The sequence below is a fragment of the Drosophila guanche genome, unplaced genomic scaffold (assembly GCF_900245975.1).
Source record: "Drosophila guanche unplaced genomic scaffold, DGUA_6, whole genome shotgun sequence".
NCBI classification, from domain to species: Eukaryota; Metazoa; Arthropoda; class Insecta; order Diptera; family Drosophilidae; genus Drosophila; species Drosophila guanche.
Window position 1 is genome coordinate 6,624,973 of NW_022995746.1, and position 20,866 is coordinate 6,645,838.

Genomic DNA, 20,866 nt, shown 5'->3' on the forward strand with positions numbered 1-20,866 from the left:
CCACGATGGAGATGCCACACTCGTGAGTGCCACGGATCACGCAGTCAGCGCTTGTCGGCAGTGGGGCAGCAGGGTGCACATCAGCTTCTTCGGCACACGAACATGACTTTCTAGCGGATTTATTTTGCCTGGATGCAGGGGGCATGCAGCAGGCAGGCAGGCAGACAAACCATGCAACTATTTATGTTGCCATTGCCAGAGCCATTGCTGTTTGTTGTTTGCTGTTTCTTCTGTTTTTTGCTGGCTTCCCTCGTCTCTACATTTAATTATTTTGTTTAAAAAAGTTTTGACACCGCGACGCGCATGCAGATTTACAGTCAAGTCAAGGCGGCGGACAAGGAAGAGGATTTTGGATTGGGATTCGGACTGCGACTGTGGAAGTCATACAAGACTGACAGCCTCCTTGTGACCAGCGGCAGCCTGCAGCAGCAACATGTGTGTGTGTGTGTGTGTGTGAGGCGACAGCCGTGACAACAACAAAAAAAGAGAGAGAGAAAAAAACTTTTGCCACTCAATTTTGTGCCGTTTGCCGGACGAGCACGAGCTTTGAAGATTTACTTTGGGGATTGGCGTTTGGACCTCCACCTCCACACCCTGCTCGTACTCCTACTCCTACTCCTTCCAGTGATTGTCTGTGTCTGTCTGTCTGCAGCTGTTGTTAGTCAAAGTGTATCTAGATTAAGGCGCAACGCGACAATAAGTATTAAGCATTAAGTTGTCGCCGTGCAACGTGTGAAGTGCCTTCAACTTTGGGTCAACATTTGTGCTGTTTGTACGAGCTACGAGATGTGACAATACAAATCTGTGGCACAGTGGGATTGAGAGGGCGAAGGAGTGAATGAAAGTGTGTTAAGTAAGGGGTGGATTTGATGGTGGGAATTGAAGCGCCTCTGATAGTAGGAGGAGAGACTAATTTTTTGAGAATTTCTCTTGGTTCATATGAAATATGGGAGTAGAGGAGCATCTATCTGGAGGAGTCCTCTGCCTGGCAGAAGTGTGATAAGTGGAAGGAAAAGATCAGCTATGAACTGATTAAAAGGAACATAAATATGGGAATAATCTAGAAGTGATCAAAGTGATCCGCTGTTTGTTGGACATGTAAAGAGACTTGTTCACATTTGATGTTGAAAATAGAGCAATTACTGTCCCTTCCTTTCATTCTTTTCATTTCAAATCTATGGTACAGTAAACACCATTGCATAAGGATAAGTTACAGGGAATTCCTAGACAAGTTCCCTGTAAATTCCTTCCTTTCAGGGCAGCGTTATGTGAACTAGTTTAATCGCTCTGCTGCTATATTGGGTTCAGTTCACCTTCTGCACCTCAAGCCCAACCTTCCACCCTTTCTGTCCACCCTTCGGAAACCCCCTCATGGCTCCACCATGCAACGCGTCTGACATTTTGCATTTAATTTATGCCACAAACTCCCATTGCCGTGGAGATTACACAGATTGCGGGTTATGCAAATTATTTTGCCACCGTCGCTTCGACTCACTACAGCTGTTTGCAGCTTGCAGTTTGCCTCTGTTGCAGTTGCATTTGTTGTTGTTGCTTTTTGCTGTCGACTGACAGCCAATTTGGTAAGTCAAGCGCGGGGGGAGTCGTGGCAACGCCGCGTATGAGCGATGCCATTTGGTAGCCAGTGCCAGTGGCAAGTTTGCTGTAGGAGGAGGCGGAGGAGGACAAGGTGGAGTGTCGCCGCTCGAGACAGTGTTAAATAATTTTAATTATTAAGCCGCCGACTGCCTGTGCATTGTCTTGCGGGTCTCCACTTAGCAGCAGAAAGCAGGCGGAGCAGCGGGGGGGGAAGGGAATGCTGTGTAATCAAACACAAATTGAAACCGAAATCGAATTGCAAGTGGAATTGGAAGCCGCACGCATTCCATGGGGCAGGCTGCCAGTGGTCAGTCTCGAGCCAAGGAATTTTAATTGCAACTGAAACTGAAATCAGCCTCACATGCTGCACCTGTCTGCCCCGTCTCTCTTGCGGCAATTGCTCATACGACACGGTGGCCAGTCGACAGTCGCCGTTCTCCACTCTCCACTCTGCACTCCACTCCCCACTCCCCGCTCTTTTTTTCGGCGCAGACTCAAATCGAGTCAAGAAGTTAATTACAGTCAAACGCGGCAAACGATTTTCGTGCACTTTTGACACCGGCCCCGGTACGTGACAATATGAGAAGCGATGCCCAAGCAGGTTGCCACGAGGTTGCAGCAAAAGGGTACCCCATGGGGGCATGGATCTGACTGGCATGCCATGAGCCTCTCTGTGCACAGGGCAAATTGGGGCAACATTGTTTCGCCAGGAAAACATTAGGCAAATGGAATAGATTGAACCGCCTGATCCAGGGCTCATTAAAAACTTTCTTCTGGCTGCAGCAATTACGCTGAGAAAACGACTTCATTCCAGTCGGGGAGTCCCGACCATCGATGGATGAGTTTCTGAGCAAATAGGAGACCGTTTGGCTGGCCAGCGGTCAGTGGGTTAATTGCAAGGCACCGAAACAGATGAGCAGATGATCGGATGGGCCAGCCAATCAATCATAGAGGCAATCCAACGATCGATTGAACGATCTATTGATCCATTGCAGCGAAAGTCCAAATATTGATTCTCGATTTGACCCAACCACCAGGTGGTCGCAGCGCTGATGCCTCCAACACTTTCACGTGACAGAGAGCTTTGCATAATGAAAGAGCGAAGAGAGAGCAACGAGAGCGAGGGATCGGGAGAGAGGTACTGTGAGAGCGAGCACTGGCTGAGAGGCAAACATGCAAATGCCTCATCAATCAGTGAGTTGTGCCCCTGCCATTGCCCGCAACCCTTCCTGCCCCCCCAATGTGTTATCGGTGACGTTGCCTGACACCCATTCCGGCTACTGTGCTGCCGAGTGCCGTACCACATGGCAATCAACGCGTCAAACGAGCAGGAAATCCCCAGTCTTCCAATGGAGATCCCTCCGCTTGGCTGCTGCACAGTTAGCATTTCCATTGCCATCTCCATTTCCATTTCCATTTACTATTTGGCTTGCAGCAAAATGTGTGAATTGTCGGCTGGAGCTTGGGCAGGAGGCAAACAATTTTTGACAGCTGCCTTCGAAATGGGAACAAAACAGCAGAGGAAAAGCCCAACTGGGAAATGCAGCCAGGCAGCATCCCAGCATCCAGCTTGGGCAAACATCTACAGCACAGCCAAAGGCAGAGTTGGGCTGCTTTTTGGGTCAGTCTGCAGACTGCAGACTCCACCCATTCAGCGGCCAGGCTTATTAACTGCACGCTAATTTATTCCTGGCAAACAGTAGGAAGGCTTCTTCTATGCTGCTGCTGTTGTCGAAGATTTAGACTCGCAGTCGAACTGCAGGTATCAGATGGAGGCTGTTGAGGCAGACAAACAGCAGACAGCCAGGCGCCAGACAAATGCAAGTTGTGAAAATTCGCAATTGCTTGAAAATTGAAAAACTTCTGCAATTGTTGGATAAATGCTAGGGGGAAAACATTGCCAATATTAGCAGAGATTAAGCTAATTCCTCCTCCTAGTAGAGTTTCTTGCAGCTTCTAGGGTTTGCTTGCTCAGTAGGTGACAGAAGCCAAGCGAAAAGCGCGCTGTCCTGACACAGAAAAAGGTGGCAAATGTTGTTAGATTAAGTTCCAAGTTGACTGCTCTTTGGACAGCAGACATATAGTATGTGTGTCACTGCAGCTCTGTTGAAAAACTGATAAAATCCGAGTCCTGGAATTACAATTTCTTCATGTTAAAAAAAAATTAGAAAGCTGTGGGAAAACTGTAAAAACAACTCCCTTTTTGCACACATTTCTCCATGGATCAGATGGTTTATGTAGCCGAGGAGAAAGTGAAGTGCAAAGATCTGTGTTTAGATGTCTTACACCCTTTCTACCGCTTTTGTGGGCTCCGTTCAATATGCTGGTCTGGTCTGGTCTGGCCCGGTCTGGTCCAGCGCTTCCTTCACACTTTCGGTTTTTAATTGCACTCCGAAATTTGGAACGGCCAACTCTGACTTGTGGGTCTGTCTTTGAGCCTTTGAGCGGGTCCAATGCTGCGATGATCATTTGCATAAAACAAACAGCAATTTCTCACACATGTGTCCATGTGCCATTCGCCAGTCGCCAGTGATGCCGTCCCTCTTCCTGTCTCTGCTCCACGATGTGTGTGTGTGTTTTGCGGATTGCATTTGTGGCCCGCAGCTAAAAAGCGATTCGTTACATGAGAGCGCGCATGGAGGGGAGTATGTCTGGGGATAGCAGCCAGACTTTTGCCTCGCTGCAAAAGCGTCACATCAAACATGCATCAATAAATAAATAATTCCAATTTGCAAATTTTTCATCGAAGGCCCCCTAAAAAAACCAAACCGAAAATGGAACCCCAAATGCTGGGTGCCGCAGTGTAGGCCGAGGGAGTAGCCACGAGCAGTCCCGATCCCAGACTCTCCACTTCGGCAGTCTGTCCCGTCCCGTCCCGGCCCGGCCCGTCAGGTGCGCGCAGGAAATTGTTCATCTGTGGCTAACACAACGGCGGCCACAACAACTCCATTCTCTCAAAGATCTGCTATGGGCAGCCCGAAACAGAAGACGGCAAAAGCAGCAGCCTCAAACGGAAAACACACACACACGGTACATGAAATGAAAACAGAAAACAGACGAAAGGCAAATAAAAAGGCTATCGCTATCGCTTTTGGCCAATCTGCATGTGCAACGCTTACATTTTGCCAACAGCCCCGAACAGAGTCGAGCCAAAGAGCCATAGAGCCACACACATAAGACATCCATTGAGCCACCAGCAGCAGCAGTGGGTTTTGTTTTTGTTTTCTTCGTTTTGTTGCGTGTGAGGCTGCGAAGCGGACAATGACAACAATGAGCAAATCATGGGCACTTTGCATACGTCCCCCCCCTGCGGCCTTAAAGCGAGGCTGCACTCAAAGAAACTTGAGGGAGTGCAGAATTTGCTCTCTTATTGCTCACAATTGCGCCCAACTGCTCATCGCGACACTTGCGAATAATGCTAAAGAGAGAATGCACGAAAACGCAGCAGCGGGCGTAGCGACATGTCCGGACATGTCGTTTGCTGCTCGATGAGAGTTTTGCTGATAAGCGCTGACGTTTGGTTGTTGTTGCGTTATTGGTGCCAAAGAAAAGCTTTGGAAGAGCTTTTGGGAGATGGCTAAGTAATATTCTCTACTCTCATAGAAAAAGGAATAGGCAATAATTTCTGGTTATAATTCTGTGAAGTACCTCAGGGAATACTGTGGGTCATATTCATTCAAATGCAGGGGGCTCTGTTCACCTCAGACCTAAAAATAATGCTTCTGTCCATAGAGCCACGATATATTCCATCATAATCTTATAAAAAATTCGAAATAAACCAAAGAATGTTCGCCACGTTAAAGCAGAGGTTCAAATAGATTTTCAGTATATTTTTTTGGGGTTCCTTTTTCATCAATGATGGCAACCCCTACTATGTTGTAAGCTTCTATGCAGAAAACGTAAGAAATACAGAAATAATCCAAGTACAATTTCTTAATTAATTCCCAACTATTCCAAGCACTGCCCACATTTTTCATTGACTTCTCCCGCTGCTGGAATGCACTGTAATGGCAATATTTCTGCCAGTGTATGCCGCGAAAGGCTAACGAGTGATTGGAGCACAGCAAATGGCATTTTTAGCTTTTGACATTTCACGCGTGCAGCACTCCAGCGATGGAGTGGAGCGTCGAGTCGAGTGGCGATGGAGATGGAGTATGGAGTGGAGGAGAGCTGGAGCTGGAGCTGGAGCTGGAGAGCTCCTTCGTCATACACGGCGCATGTGTGATGCGATACTTTTCTCCCTCTCTAGCCCTCTCTCTGTCTAACTCTCTAGTTTTGGCCTGGCCCGATCGCGACCCCAAAGCGGGCGGCGGCACTTTAATGTGGCCCGGCCCCCGATGCCAGTGCCAGTGCCAGCTTTGGCTTTGGCTTTGGCTGTTCGTTCGTTCGGTAATGTCATAGATTTGGCCGTGCGACTAATTCACGACAATTTGCACTGATCGACGATTACCGATGTGCGGTGGGGCACTCCATGGTGTGGCATCCACTTCCTACCGGGATGGATGCATGGATGGGGCTGGCCCAGCCTACGCGTAATTCTCCCTCCTTATTGCAAATGTATTTTTAATTACATTGGGCAAAACAATGGGGTTGCCACTGATACTGGGACTGCCACTGGGCCATTTGCCTGATTGCGGTATTTTGCGGCACATTGCGGGATTCTCTATGCCTCCCGAAGTAAATGGCAAATGTCCGCATCGAATCATTCCACAGACAGAACGCGCGTACGAGAGCATGTTCAGGGTATCGATTTCAGGCTTACCAACTCTCGCTTCCAGCTCTTCCCCAGCTCATCTGCCGCTGCCACTGGCACTCCTCTCTCACTCCATCTCTCTCGCTGCTGCAGCTCCGTCTTCTGCTGCTGGCGCGTAAATTTTCATGTCGCTTTGCGATTTGCAAGCATTTAACAAAGTCAAAACAATTTTAATGCACAGACGGGGCAGTTAATTAAAATTGCAACGATCCGTTGCCCAGTGGCTCCTCTATGCCATAGGTACACTTGTAATACCCTACAGGGTGCCAAGAAAGAGGAAGGGAGAGCTCTCAGTGTGTGTCTGGGATTAATATCAAACATGCCAATGATGTCCAAAATTCACATCAAATCTCAATCAGCAAAGAAACTCTCTTTAATGTCTGCCCAAGTCGTGAATTTTGTAGATTTTCCCATAGGTTTTTGTGGCCCTGCAGCGGTACGAGTGCCTCAGAAGTTTGCCGCAAGTGAAAAGAGACTTTCAGCAAAGAATCTTTCTGCACCTCTTTCTTTTGCTTCCCTCTCCAGGGTATCCCTCAGTCGTCAGCAAACACTTGCCTTCTGCACCTCTCTGTTTCGGGTTGGTTTTGCCTAGGACAACCGAACCGTCGGACACTTGTTCGAGGGATTGGGATTGCCTGAGCTTCCCATGTTTGTTGCCTTTGACAAAATCAAATTAATTTTAATGCCTGTTGGCCGCTTTGGTGCACATTAATTACGAGCAGCGAGCAGCCAGCAGCCAGCAACGAAGGTGCATCCCTGCGACACCACCCTCCCCCCTGCTGCAGCAGCCTTCCCACTGCATTTTGGCATTTCGATTGCCGACTGGTTTATAATTCAATAAAATTTGATTAGGCATTAATTTGCAATGTCGTCTAATTAATGAGCGCAATATGCAATGCAATCTGTGGGAGCTGGGAGCTGGGAGCTGGGAGCTAAGAGCTGCCGCCAGCCAGCAGAGGGAGCTTTTAAGCTCTCAGGGGTTAATGGCTATCATGGAGAGCCCACAGCTCACTGGAATACCTCTAGCTCTCCCTCAGGCGTTGCCTCTCTTGCTCTTGTTCTTGCTCTGCTTTAAGCCGCATCTAATGCCAATTTCTAAGCTAAGAAAAACACAGTATTAAATGGTTTTCCTCTTCCTAATGCTACCATCTCTTGCAACAGCTCCTTCTGCTGCTCCTCCTGCAGCGTGCAAACAGGGCGTCCAGCGGGTTGGGTGGTGGGCGTGTTGCTGCACAGGCGACCTACTGTTGCATCTCCATTTTTCCATCTCTCTGTGGCTCATTCTGTGGCATAATAGGCCAATTATTACTGCAATTTGCATTGGGCCAGCACACACACAGCAACAGCTACACTCTCCGGAGAGATGTGTATAGTCCATGAGAAGTAGGAAGCTGGCAGCCAAAGAGAAAGAGCCCAGAAAGAGCAAAGAAAGCAGGAAGAGGGGGACGGCAGTGGCAAGCCTTTGGAAAATTCTTTTGAGGAGCGCGTTGTTATTATGAAACCGTTTAGAGAACGTGTTTGTGAACAGCACAGTAATTTGGTTAGATTACCAATCCAGAGAGGAGTACTACCACCACTGCGAGTGGTGGTGATGTGGATGGAAGGAAGGAGCAGCAGCAGCAACAGCAACAGCAACAGCGGTAGAAACGCGACGAATGTGGGCCAATCTATCACCGCTCAAAGTCACACCAAGCCAGAGATTGACTTCAGCAAGAGAGTAGCAGCAGCAGGAAGAGCAGGAAGAGTGGTTCTAAGGGGGGGAGAGTGGAGACTGCAGCACTGGGAATCCCGTTTGGAAATGGCCATCGGCAGCGTGTGAATAGAAACGTTAGTGCAGGCACGTTCTGGGATGCCTTGCCTGATAAAAGTTGATTGCAAATTTATAGACGAGCAGATTGCCCATAAACTCATGTCCGAGCGGTGGCCTGGCCCCGGACTTGTATGCCCGTGTGTCTGTCCGTCTGTCTGTTTGTCGATGCACCCTGCATCTGCATCCATCAGAGTCAATCCCAGTCAATCATCATGAAGATAAGCGCGCTGTCGTTGTCAACACGAGAACAACTTCCGCCAGTGCTCAATCATTTCGAGGCCCAGAACGCAGTCAGAATCAGCACGGCAGTTGCACTGCCAGACACCAGTCGCAGTCCCAGTACCTGGCACAGTGCGAAAGTGAAACCGCCCCATCGGAAAATGTTGCTGTGACTTTGCCTCTAATTGAATTAATTAGCCCCGGAGCTTATGCAAATGCAAACAGCAACTGCTGCAGCTACAACTCTATGAATTATACCAAGTGTTGGGCCTTTCTGCATGCCATATGTGCCACAAGTGTCAATAAACATACAAATGCACATATCGTGAGCGGCAGCCGCAGCTCCGGTTCTCCTTCGACTTACCCCCCTGCCAATATTATTCTTCACAAATGCGCCGCAAGTCAAGCCAGCAGCAGCAGCAGCAGCATCCGCCATGTGTTGTTGCTTCACACAATGGAAAACGAAACGGCACAGTAGGTTCCCCCCCTTACCGTTCATGCCCTATATTGGGTCCAATGGGCCGATCACGAACTTTGTCACACGCAAGCGAAATAAAATGTTGGGAGAGAGAGTCACGAAGCGGTGGCGGCGTGTGGAGTGTCCATTTATGGATTGCCTCATGCCTCATGCTGCCATCTGAGCGCTGCATTCCACACAAGACTTTCGTTAGAGAGTGGAGGCTGTAGAAATGTTAGATCCATTGAGAATAATTCCTTATAATTGGAGCAAGGTCAGAGGAAGGCAAGATCTTCCAGGTGGAAAAGAGATGCGTAAAGTAGAAGCCATGATCCAAGAGTTCTCTCACAATTATCTCCTCCCAAATGATTCTCCCTGTGCTGATCATTTCCTAGAGCATCGAGCTACCGGCTTGTTGCCATTTCTTTCCCTTCGATGTTTTGTTGTCTGTTTGCACTCGTATTTCATTTTAGCAGCCAGTCAAGCAGGGGTAGCAACAACAACGCCAACACACTTCAAAGCCGCTGCCAAGTAGACCTTCAGACGCCAAACACTCCAACGCCAGCCGCAGCAGTCATTGAAGCAGACTCAGCCAACGCGCAGCTGAGCCGCAGCAGCAGCAGCAGCAGCCACAAGAGCAGTCAGTGGGACAGTTGGACAGGTGGAGGAGGCCAAAGAGAGGGCTAAAGAGGGAGCGGGGCCAAAGAGAGGGCTAAAGAGGTGCCAAGAGCGGCTCAGCGGCCGACAGCTCGACTTTGCAATTGCGCACTACACAATTTTGTTGATACGTTTCTACATGCAGCGCAGCAACCACACACAGAGGCCGCCCGGTCTGGCATCTCCATAAATATTGCCACCTCATATGGCGTATCGCATTCGCATTCGCATTCGCATTATTGCTGTAGATTTGTGTACCGTACGCCCGTACCCCTGCCAACGCTTGATTCATTTCATTCACCTGCAGTGAGGCACTCCACAGTGGGGCTCAAGTGCAGACAGTGAGGCAGATTGACACCTGACATGCCTCAAATCGAAGCAAATCAAATCGAAGTTGTTGCTGGGGGAAACGCGGGTTTCTACACAGATATTCCCTATTCCATATCCCAGATTTGAGATCAACAACAGGGCCTTATCTTCCAGGGTCGTGGCGGGTTCTGGTTCTGGCTGTGGCCTGATTTCCCTCTGTAATATATTCATAAATGCACATGCACCTATGACCGTATCTATATAATTATATAAAGCCCGATTTGGCTCGCTCTGTGCCAACCACTGGCCGGCCACAACCAGTGCAGGCGTTGAGTTATAGCACTTGCGGCGGGCACACTCGTGGCACACATGTGCTGCTGCTGAGTAGATGATTCATTCATTCATTCACTGCTGCTGCTTGCTGCTCACCCATCGATCGCCAGATTTATGGCCATGTTGATAGGCAAATTTCCGTTTGCCGATACCGATACCGATACAGATACAGATACAGATACGAAACGATGTAGTTACAAATGTGCACAGTGCACGAATATAAAGATACTCCAACAATTGACAGATGATTAGGTAATGATGACCTCTAGCCAACTTGTTAACTTCTTAATTTATTTAATTTAATTCTAAAGTCGTTTGAGATATTCGTATTCATACAGTGTTCAAATATTTAAGTTGTGGAGTAGTAATTTATGTATTCAATAACATATTCTATGCAGTTGTAGATGCAGCGTAGAGCATGGTTTCTGCAATTATAACACCAGCAATGAATAGAGAATATATAAAAGAAGGTTTATAGGCCGTGATAATAAAACATATAGTAGAAGAAATGGTGAGTCAGGCATACAGCACATATTTTACAGACATAGTTACGTCTCCGGGCTTGAAATTATAGAACAACAACAAAATGAAATTCTGCCCAAAATATTTTGCAGAAGAAAATCAAACAATTAGACAGAAAAGGAGGACCCCAAATGCAATGTATTTTACACAGGAATCATCCAAAACAATATAATAATGAGACTGTATAAAACTTCTGTGTTTCTCTGCAGTAATTAGAGATAAGAATTGGAATTCCCTCTACAAGCCGCAGAACGAGTAGAACATTTTGGGGAGTGATGGAGTGGTGAAGTGATTGCTGCCAGTGGATGCTTCACTTTATTAAAATGCCTTTGAATCATCCCATTACAACCCAGTTTTCATTCTCTTAAAACCGCAAATGTTGACCCCAACCTCTAATGCATAAATGAAAGTCAGAACAAATGTTATAATAACTTTTATTTGTTGTTGTTGTTGTATTCTGCGTTTGCGTACAAATCGAATGTTGGATATATTTGGTTAGTAATTAATAATTGTTGTTGTTTGTTTGTTTGCCTACGAGTATACCGTATGCAGATATATATTTTTGTGTATTCTTTTTTTTTTGTTAATTTGTTATCGCTATCGCTATTGAACTAAGTCTGCTATCAGTCTACGAATGCATGTGTGATAATCGGTAATTGGTAATTGCTAAACGTGGACTTGGGTATAAAGAAATGTCAGTGAATGGTGAATAGGATCGGGGGATCATCAGCAGATCAACAAAGTGAGAACTAAAACTAGAACTAAACCTAGGATCCAGCTTCCTTCTTGTAGTACAACCTTCGCATTCGACACACATCAATGACACTCACACAATATTAGTATAGATATTAAATCGTAGAAATAAGCAACAACAAAGTAACACAGAAATCAGTTCACAAATCGATGATGGCCTTACAAAATAATACCCATAGAGAAATCGTTCGCCTCCTTTGCTAGTCCGAATGTTATGTGCTGCTGCGTGTGATAAATATATTTTGTATTGTTATGACTACTAAGTGAGAGAGAGTATATATCCGATATATATATATATATGGTGTATGTGTGTGTTGTTCGGAGGAGCAGCGCCTCAAGGTTCGAGTTCTCTTCGAGTCCAAAAAAGAGGAATAAATTCTACATAATATCGGGTGGGTTTCCGGGTGTTCGTCACTCATGCGACAGTCTCACAGATCGATATCGATATCTTTATCTATCTGTATTTGGTGGTTGTTCAGATCTATATCAAAACAGCTTATTGCTTTGCAGAGGGGAACACTATTTGGTCTATTGGTGGTGCTGTTTGTTTGCATCTTCTGTTGGTGGTGGAACTCTCACGACTGACGAACTGGCGGCGGGTTATCATCTGTTGGTAGCTTGCCTAAACCCTGCGATTGCTGTGCTCCTGCTGCAGGTTCACATTATTCATCACAGCACTCATGTCCACCACCACAGAGTCGGTGATCAGTTCGGTCTGTCCCTCGAGCATGCCCTCGCTGTGTCCATTGGGGGTGCCAGCGGGCATGTCCTAAGAAGCAGTTGAAGATAAATTATTGAACTGCTTAGCACTGCTTTGGCAGCTAAGTACTGCTTTGGCACTGCCTAGCACTGCTTTGGTAGCTTAGCACTGCTTAAATCTCACCTGATAATTGACGGCGGCAGCATCCAGTGCCATAAGCTCCTTGCGCGACAACTCCTCAACGATGGCGGCGGTGTAGCAGTCCCCTAGCATGTTGTTGGTGGTACGAATCCGATCGCTGAAGCAAAAAAGACACAGAGAGACATTGAGACAGTTAAAGTTACTCCAAGGGGAATCCTCGAATACTTACACAAACCAGTCGACGGCAAAGAGTAGCGTCACATCCTGAACAGGAGCATCGATGGCGGTGAGCACCACCAGGAGCAGCACCAGAGCAGCGCTCGGCACACTCGCCGAACTCATAGAAGCCGCCGTAGAGGTCAGCAGCACGGTGAGCAGCTCCCCGAAGCCCAGCACCATGCCGCTCATCTGGGCGATGAAGATCGAGGCCACGGCGATGTAGAGCGCAGTTCCGTCCATGTTGATGTTGCAGCCAATGGGCAGAACGAAGCGGGTGATGCGCGGGTCCACGCGCAGCTTCTCGTTCATGCAGCGGAATGTAATGGGCAGGGCAGCAGCGCTGCAGGTTGCAGGTTGCAGTTGCAGGTTGTAGGTTGTGGTGTAGTGTAGATGTTGGGTGGATTTCAAGTGTTTTCAATGTGTTTTTTTTTGGTGGCGGAACAAAAGAGTTTTTTTTTTGCATATACAAGAACGTAACAAACGACGGGGCGGGGGGTCAACGATTCAGGGAACGATTCGTATCGGAAACCAAGAAGAAGGAAAAATACTTGTAGCACGTTAGACGTTCGCAGATCTCGAGAGATCTCACAGAGATCGCTCGCTATCGCTATCACAGAGAGAGCAAGACAGAGAGAGTGTGTGAGAGAGAGAAATGGCTTACGTTGAGGCGGTGGCAAAGGCGGTGAGCATGGCCTGGATGAGGCCCGCGTAGAACTTGAAGGGATTGCGGCGCACGAACACGAAGTAGATGGCCTGCATCACCACGAACTGGTAGAGGAACACGCCGATGGCCACCGTAAAGATGAACCAGATGAGCTGCGCCATCACCAGGCCCAGGTCGTCGACGCTTAGGATCTTGCCAGCAATCACCGAGCTAATACCCACCGGCGTCAGCCACATCACGCACGTCACCATCTTCATGATCACCTCGAAAATGGCTGCGAAAAAGTCCACAACGACCTGCCCCTTCTGGCCAATGGTGCCCAGGAAGGTGCCAAACACCAGGCAGAAGAACACAATGCCCAGCGTGTTCGTTCCGCTGCGGTACTGCACATCCCGCACGAGCACCACTTCGTCCAAGTCCTCAGCCTGGCGTTGCGCCTCCACGCCGCCGGACAGCAGGATGGCCGTGTCGTTCAGCGTCTCGTTGAAGGCGTGCAGAATGCTCGGCTTGGGCAGGTAGACGGTGTGGGCCTGCTGGATCGATGCCTGGAACAGGTTGTCCGGGAAAATGTTTCTGTGGAGAGGTGAAAAGAAATCGGAAAAATGGACAGTCGCGCCCTTGCAATTTTAAATTCAAATTCAAATAAATAAATGCACTGCACCATGCAGTGTCCTGCTTTAATGAGCTGCTTTTAAGTTCGGATGAAATGTCAATGTGGCAAATAGATGGCGCCAGACTTGGCCATGTAAATCCACTGCAAATTTCATCTATTTTCTTTCTTCATACTTTGTCAAGTTATATGGTAAATCGAAACGATTATATTTCCATTCCATATATACACGAGGAAAAAAGGCTGTTCGGAAGGAGAAATAGCACACGAAAGAAATAACACACGGCCTTTGAATATTCAAATTCAAATTCAAATTTCAACTAAATATACTGCTTGAGTGCAGTGCTTGAAGAAACTGCTTAGCCGTGTAGTTTAGTTTTCAACGTCCAATAGATGGCGCGTACCGCTTCGCACTGCTTTGCTTAACCGTTTCGACCCATTGAAATACTGCTTTACCCAACCGGTTCGCACCTCAGTTTTAAATTTAAATCTGACTCTAACGCGATTTTAACACATATGAAACTTTTCTTTGATTTTTTCAGAGCATTTATGCAACCTTTCACTTTCTGTCGAGTTTGCTTCGATTCTGACTCACCTGCCCAAATCCAGGAGGCTGTCCAATAGATTTACGGTCCGCTTGTCCGTTGAACGGTCATCGTTATTATGCATATCCGGATTTCCAGGATGAATGAGCAGCACGAGGGCAATGCCCAAGGCGGCATTGAAGAAGGAGGTGCTGGCGAAATAGACGAGCGTCCGCAGTGCGATCTTGCCGTTCATCTTGGCATTGAGGCTGGCAGAACCCGCAATCAAACTGGAGATAACCAGCGGCAGAATCATCAGCTTGAGCACGCGCATGAAGAGCTCTCCTGGGTACGATATCAGCATAATGGAGTCCCCATGGAGATGCAACGGACGCAGCGAGAGGCCTTGAGGAAGAGATAGAGATTAGAGTTTGGGGAGCACTTTGGATGGTTTTATACGTACCCATGATAACACCCAGGAGCACCCCAGAGAGCGTCACCAGCAGCATTAGATTGTCGCTGAGCCACTTCCGGTAGCCGGTGAGCTCCACGGGCGCATCGCTGCGTTCCGTGGTCTTTGGTGGCAGCTCGCTGCCGTGCACGGAGGCCGTCACATTCGGAGGACCCATTTTGGCGAAGAGGTAATCTGAAAATTTCCCAGACTTTTCCATTGTCCGCGGACCCGCAATCGAATGCAGCTCAGCGAAAAGCACAGCAGAAGAACAGCAGCAGTAGAAGAGGGCGGGCAGAGAGCCAGACAGGGGGGAGGTGGAGAAGGAGAGAGCACAGAGAGCGAGCGAGCGAGCGAGAGAGCAAGAGAGAGACGCGACACGAGACGACACGAGACGTTGGCTTTCCTGTTGTTATTTTTGTTGCTATTCGTTGAATCACAGAATCAGAATCACTTTAATATTTATGGCCAAATGATGCGAGGATTATAACTCGTGTCCGTGGGTGTGTGTGTGGGTTGTCCTGACTGTGTTCCTGTGGTCCTGCTGTGTGTGGTTTTGTCTCCCCTTTTCGAGAGTGTTTCCTCCAAATTATTGATTTTTGAGATACTTCACATTGAACTTGAGAATGTTGATTAGGTAAGCCATTTGGTGGCTGCTCGGTCGCCTCAGGGGGGCTCCTACCGGTGGGGTGTTGTCTTCTTGTCCGTCAGCGTCTGTGTGTGCGAATGCCGTAGCTCCGCTGACTCCTCCGCAGCGACTCCTTCGTCTGTCGAGTGGCGTTGGTGGGTTAATGGCTCCGTTGTTGTGGCTTTCCTGGTACGCTGCCTGCACCGAAACTCTTGTCTGACCTTCGGACAGGGGGCTGCTGCTGCTTCTAGTCACAGTTCGCTGCACTCTCTGCTGCCACTGCACTTTCTTCGGTGACGTTTAATCGATTTTTCTGCCACTCGTGTGGGGTTTGGGGTCAGGTCAGTCGATGCTGGAATCTCTTTTTTGGAATCTGTGTCAGCCTCACTCTAGGAGCAGGTCAATGGTCAAAGCAGCTCGACTGGGAACAGCCTTGGTAATTCCCTTTGCTTTTTGTGAGACTTTTTCTATAATTTCCTGGCCGCTTTCCGCTTTCGTTTTCACTATTACACGGCCCTTTTTATCCTACTTTTCTTTCTCTCTGTCGCTGTGTGTCTGTCTCTGTCTCTGCTCCCGTGTGTGTGTGCTGCTGCTCCTCAGTAAGTTCTCTTTTGCTCGACGATGAACCGTTCACTCCAAGCGTCCTCCTGCGAATGTGCGACTCTCGCGTCTGCCACTCGCTTTTATGCACAGGACTTCTGTCGCTCCCGCTCCCGCTCTCTCTTTCTCTCTCTCGCTCTCTCGCGTCGCAGGAGTCGAGTTGGCTCACTCTCCGCTCTCCGACTCTCTTACCGGCTTTTTGGTACGGCAGCAAAATGTCAACCACAACATGAAAATGAAATGGAAATTGAAATGGAGACGGCACGCACTTGCAGCGCCCGCCACCGCCTCCCCCTGCCGATGAGTGACGCTCCATAATTATAATAGAGCGGAAAATTTCGAGCTTCTTACGCAAATGCCAGTTGCCGGGAGGAAGGGAAGACCTTGCCTCCTTCCTGGTAATTTGATTTAATGCCTGCGCTAATCGATTCAAGTGACTTGACGGCAATTGACTTCGAATGTCCTTGGGCGGCAGAGCAAAAAGGGTGAGCCGAGCGAGCATTACAGCCAGCCGTTTATCGATCCGTTAGAGCGCGCCTTGTTAGCTGTCATTCATAAATCATGTGAGGGGGAAAACCCCCCCCGACCAGTGGCCACTGTCCACACTAGTTCACCGTCTTGTGGCCCCTGCCCGATGTCCATCTTTGGGCAGTCGGCCAAATCAATAGGGCATTGCTATATTTAACTTTTAACATGCTCTGCCCTGCCCTGGCCTGCCCTGCCCTGGCCTGGCCACAACAAAACGTTCTGCGTCCACCCAGATCCGTGTGATCCAATGCCCAGCGCTTTGCCAACGATCCTCTCTGGCAGATAATTAAGATAATTGCAGCGAATGTCTGCTGTCAGCATTGCACTGATTCGCCCGAGAGCGGCGAGCCACAGACAGACACAGAACTATTGGCACTTCCCAGAGCAGGCACTGGCTGCGGCCTCTTCGAACTTGAACTTGACATTGGAACTACACGCCGAGGAGATCAGGGAGATGGCTATGGGGGCGGGGGGCGGCGCATAATGGCTAGATGGATGGGCTGGGAGATCAATCGAGTGTGTGCGGCCTGTCACTCGGGCCATTCACTATGGATTTCGGTTGAAACAAATTGCCACCAGGCACGACATTCCTCAGCGTCCGATCGAAGGTCGCTAATGTATTTTTAATAACTATATTTGGACGCTGCCTTTATTGCTGCTGCTTTTCGAGTGCTGATGGCTAAGGGAACACTCACCTTTCACGATTAACCACAGATTACCCAGGATGGAGCTTGTTGATGGCCCGCCTTGAAGGCTCCTTGAATTAACCTCCACTTTGCACTCAACACTCAACACTCGTCACTTGTCGCACTTGTAGCACTTGAGTATCTTTTGTGTATCCCTGTACACCGGCGCGTATGCTTAACGTCTTGCCAATGCAGTCAGTTGGAACAATTGACGCAGCAGTTTCTGCTGGCGTTGCATCAACAGTTTCAGAATGCGTTGCACCGCTGTAGCCGTTGTAGTGGATTGCTTTTCCTACCTAGCAGAGGGCCAGAGAGTGGGTGTCTGAGTGTGTGTGGCTTGGAGCTTAGCTTTGCTCTGCTTTGCTTTTCACTTCAAGGTTTGTTTACTCGGAAAACGCAATGCAGGCGGTCGCACAGGTGCAAATCGAATTAGATGAGTGGCTGGGGCATGCAACGTGGTTAACAACAAAAGCGAAAAGGGCTTAAGTTGTCTCAGCGTGGGCTGAGGGCTAAAGAAGAGGCAGACAGCGTGAACTCTTGGCATATGGCGTAAAATGTGGCAGGGAAATGTCTAGAAGGAATGCGGGCCTAGCCCTAACCCTTTGCCTCTTCCTACCTCGACACAGACGAGCGAGCGAGCGAGCGAGCGAACACGACACGACACGACACGAACGATCCGAAACTGAAGTGAAAACTGCAACTGGTATGCCGCGCGCCTTCGAACTTAACTGATCGTCGAATGCGGAACGCTCAACTGAACACTATTTAAACTGCTGCAAAGATTTGCTGTCTACACACACACACACACACGTAGGGGGATCTCGGCGATCTGTAGCAGGAGGAGGAGCTTCGATGTCCGCTGGGCTCGGCAATTGAACGGAAAGTGAGCAATAAATTTAATTTAAGCAGTGCGACGGCGGCGGCCCAAGAAAATACATTTCTTTGGCTTTGTTTTCGTTTTCACTTCGCACTGCCGCGGAAAGGGTTCCTTTCCCCCCTCTAATGCGAGAGAGAGAGAGAGAGAGAGAGCGAGAGCGCCGATTAATGACGGCAGCGAAAGCGCGTCAGAAGGTGCCCTCATCTGTTTCCGTTTATGTCTTTCGGCGGCGCTGCCAAGCTACACCCCTGCCCTCTGCTCTAACACACGTTGACACCCCAAAAACAAACGACAATTGTTTATTGCACTTTGACACACTTTAAATCTTTCGTTTGGGGAAGAATTGCCATCAAAGCGAGATTCATACCCCCACGTAGAAAACAAAAGCGGGAATACGAATTTAATGGAGGAGAAGGTAATGACTGGGCGAATACCCTGGAGGAACAAAAGAGGGTAACTTGGGGAAGGAAAGAACAGGAGAAGTTTGCGGATAAAGAAAAGCCAATTGTTGCTTTGGCAGTTGTTGGCAGAAAGAAAAATCTTACTGAGATCTTAAATGTAATTTGGAAACTTTCTAATAAAATATGATCATTTCTTTCTTTGATGTAAGAATATTACATCTTCGACTCCTCGCAGAAGCTCTCTCCCTGGCTTCCAAATTATGCCAATGAAAGGGACTCCAAGTTTATTTATTTTTATTTATATTTCCAGACAAAATGTATCCTAAGGAAGCATATTTTGCAGGGATCTACTCAGGATAAATATTAATCTACCTTTCACTCTCCATCACTCGCCAGTCTTCCCCTGGAAATACACCCTAAAGCCAAAGCCAAAGCCCACACCCAAAGCCCATTCAAAAGCAAAACAACTCTCGCTGAGCGAGAGAGGATAGCTCCTCAGATTGCCTGCCGTCTCATCGTGTGTACAATTCGCATAAATGATTGTGTTGTGTGGCACAACTTGCGTGGATCTCAAATAGAGATTTAAGTGGAAAAGTGGAAAATTGTTCACCGAAGAACAGCGAAGGGTGTGAGACATGGCAGTGAGACCCACCCAAGTGCTCATATATTACGCATACGCCTCGTTTGCCCGAAGACACACAAACGCAGAAGTAGATGAAAGCAAGAAGAGAAGAACACATGTACATGCAGATGCCAAGCACAAAGATGAAGGCATTTTGTATGTTTCCCGATTTGTCATTTTAATTAGAGCGCAGTGCAGGTGCAGGTGCAAGTGCAAGCAGACACAAGGCGCAGCGGGGGCAGAGGGGGCAGGGTGCTACAATGCCTACAAAAATAAATGAGCTGCCGCCACAGAGACAGTCACAGTTACAGCAACAAAAGCTTCCTCAAATGATAGCCCCCTATTATAGGGCCAATTTCCATAATGTATGAGCAACGGGAAGACAAATGCGGCATGTGCGAGTGACAGCGGCATTGCGTGATGGATCGCTCTCTCTCTCTCTCTCTCTCTCTCTCTCTGTGTGTTTGGAAAGGTTGCCTTACATAAGAGTCAACGACAGAGTCAAAGCCAAAAGCCAATTAGGGGTCAGTCTTCCAGGGGGCAACGGCAGCAGGGGGCCAAGAAGTCGATTGGGTCTAAAAATTGCACAGAGACAAAAAGTAGAAGCAGTTGCAGTGGCAGGGCGGTGGATTAGCCTCCGTCTGGGAAGAAAGGCGAGTCACGCGCAGCTGGCGCATACCGGATTTTGGGGGACGCCTGCACCTGACCCACTCAGGCCAGACCAGGCCACGCCAGGCCACGCCATGCCGGACCAGACCGGGCCGGGCCGGGACACGTATGCTCTCGGCGCACGTTGCGCGTTGTCGTGCTGTGTGTGTGTGGCACGGTCCTGCTGCTGCTGTTGCCATTGCTCAATGAGCGCCAGAGCAGTACAATGACACCAAAGACCAGCTGTCTTTGTTTACGACCCATCTCTTTCTCGCGCTGAGACGGAAATATCTGAATTTTGGGCGAGTGTCCGTGGCACAGGCTGTTGCATCGTTTTGTTTACGGTGCATCCCGCTCGCACCCACGACACACGCCAGCGGTCCTGCTCGCGCATTCCGGCACGCTCTCTGGCACGGACAGCGCAGGCGTTAGCCTCTGCCATAATTATAGCAGCATATTCAGGTTTATGGCAACGATAGCGTGCGAAAATTATGGTTAGTAATTGCTTATGGCCATAAAGTGGTGGGTGAACTGGCTAACAGGAAGCTCTGGTGGGGCCAACAGCTGTTGTTTGTTTACACATAAGAAAGCCAAGTCGGCATAGCTACAATTGGCAGATATTGTGGATTGGGTAAGGGCAGTTAGGTGAGGACTCTATTCGGTGGTAGTATGCGGCTCCGAATACCAGCTGCCAGCGGGTTGCACTAAGGAAATATATGCCCGTGAACAAAATACACACATCTAGACACAAGACTAAAGACTGCTGAAAGTAACCAAAAATAACGTAAATGTCGTGTGCATGATGCCGAATTTGTATGCTCGCACAGCCGCATGCTGCAAGGGAGAAGGTCTAAAAATGAAAGGAAATTCTATATTCTCGAGTCAAGTGTACAAGTAAAGTCTTTAAAGTAGAATTCCCAAGAGAAAAAAACTGCATGGAATGTCATACATTTCATTCGCACTGCCGTCCCTTGCCATCTGTTAAATATACCTTGGAGCCGGCTTGATTTTACGTGCATAGAAAGAGACAGAAACAATCAAAGCTAACCGAGAGAGAGATGACTCTCAGAGAGAGTCACAAGATTGAAACAAATTGAAACAAATTCTTGCTCTGCCGTGTATAAAAGCAGCCTTGCCACCGTCGACACTCAACAGTCC

General features: G+C 48.4%; 1 protein-coding gene across 2 annotated transcripts; it reads right to left on the reverse strand.

Annotated features, from left to right (window-relative positions):
* Window positions 1-11,247: 11,247 nt before the first annotated feature.
* On the reverse strand, window positions 11,248-18,028 carry LOC117582025 (excitatory amino acid transporter). 2 transcript variants are annotated; one of them, XM_034269552.1, is made up of 8 exons: window positions 17,777-18,028; window positions 17,170-17,456; window positions 14,731-14,913; window positions 14,339-14,672; window positions 13,131-13,706; window positions 12,480-12,809; window positions 12,293-12,407; window positions 11,248-12,178 (listed from the first exon to the last, which is right to left on the reverse strand). In XM_034269552.1, the coding sequence occupies exons 3-8, from the start codon at window positions 14,894-14,896 to the stop codon at window positions 12,032-12,034; spliced, it is 1,668 nt and encodes a 555-aa protein (XP_034125443.1). In that variant the 5' UTR covers window positions 14,897-14,913; window positions 17,170-17,456; window positions 17,777-18,028; the 3' UTR covers window positions 11,248-12,031. The 2 variants fall into 2 exon arrangements, with proteins under 2 accessions (XP_034125443.1, XP_034125442.1); XM_034269551.1 differs by lacking the exons at window positions 17,170-17,456; window positions 17,777-18,028 and having other exon boundaries at window positions 14,731-15,030.
* Window positions 18,029-20,866: the final 2,838 nt, after the last annotated feature.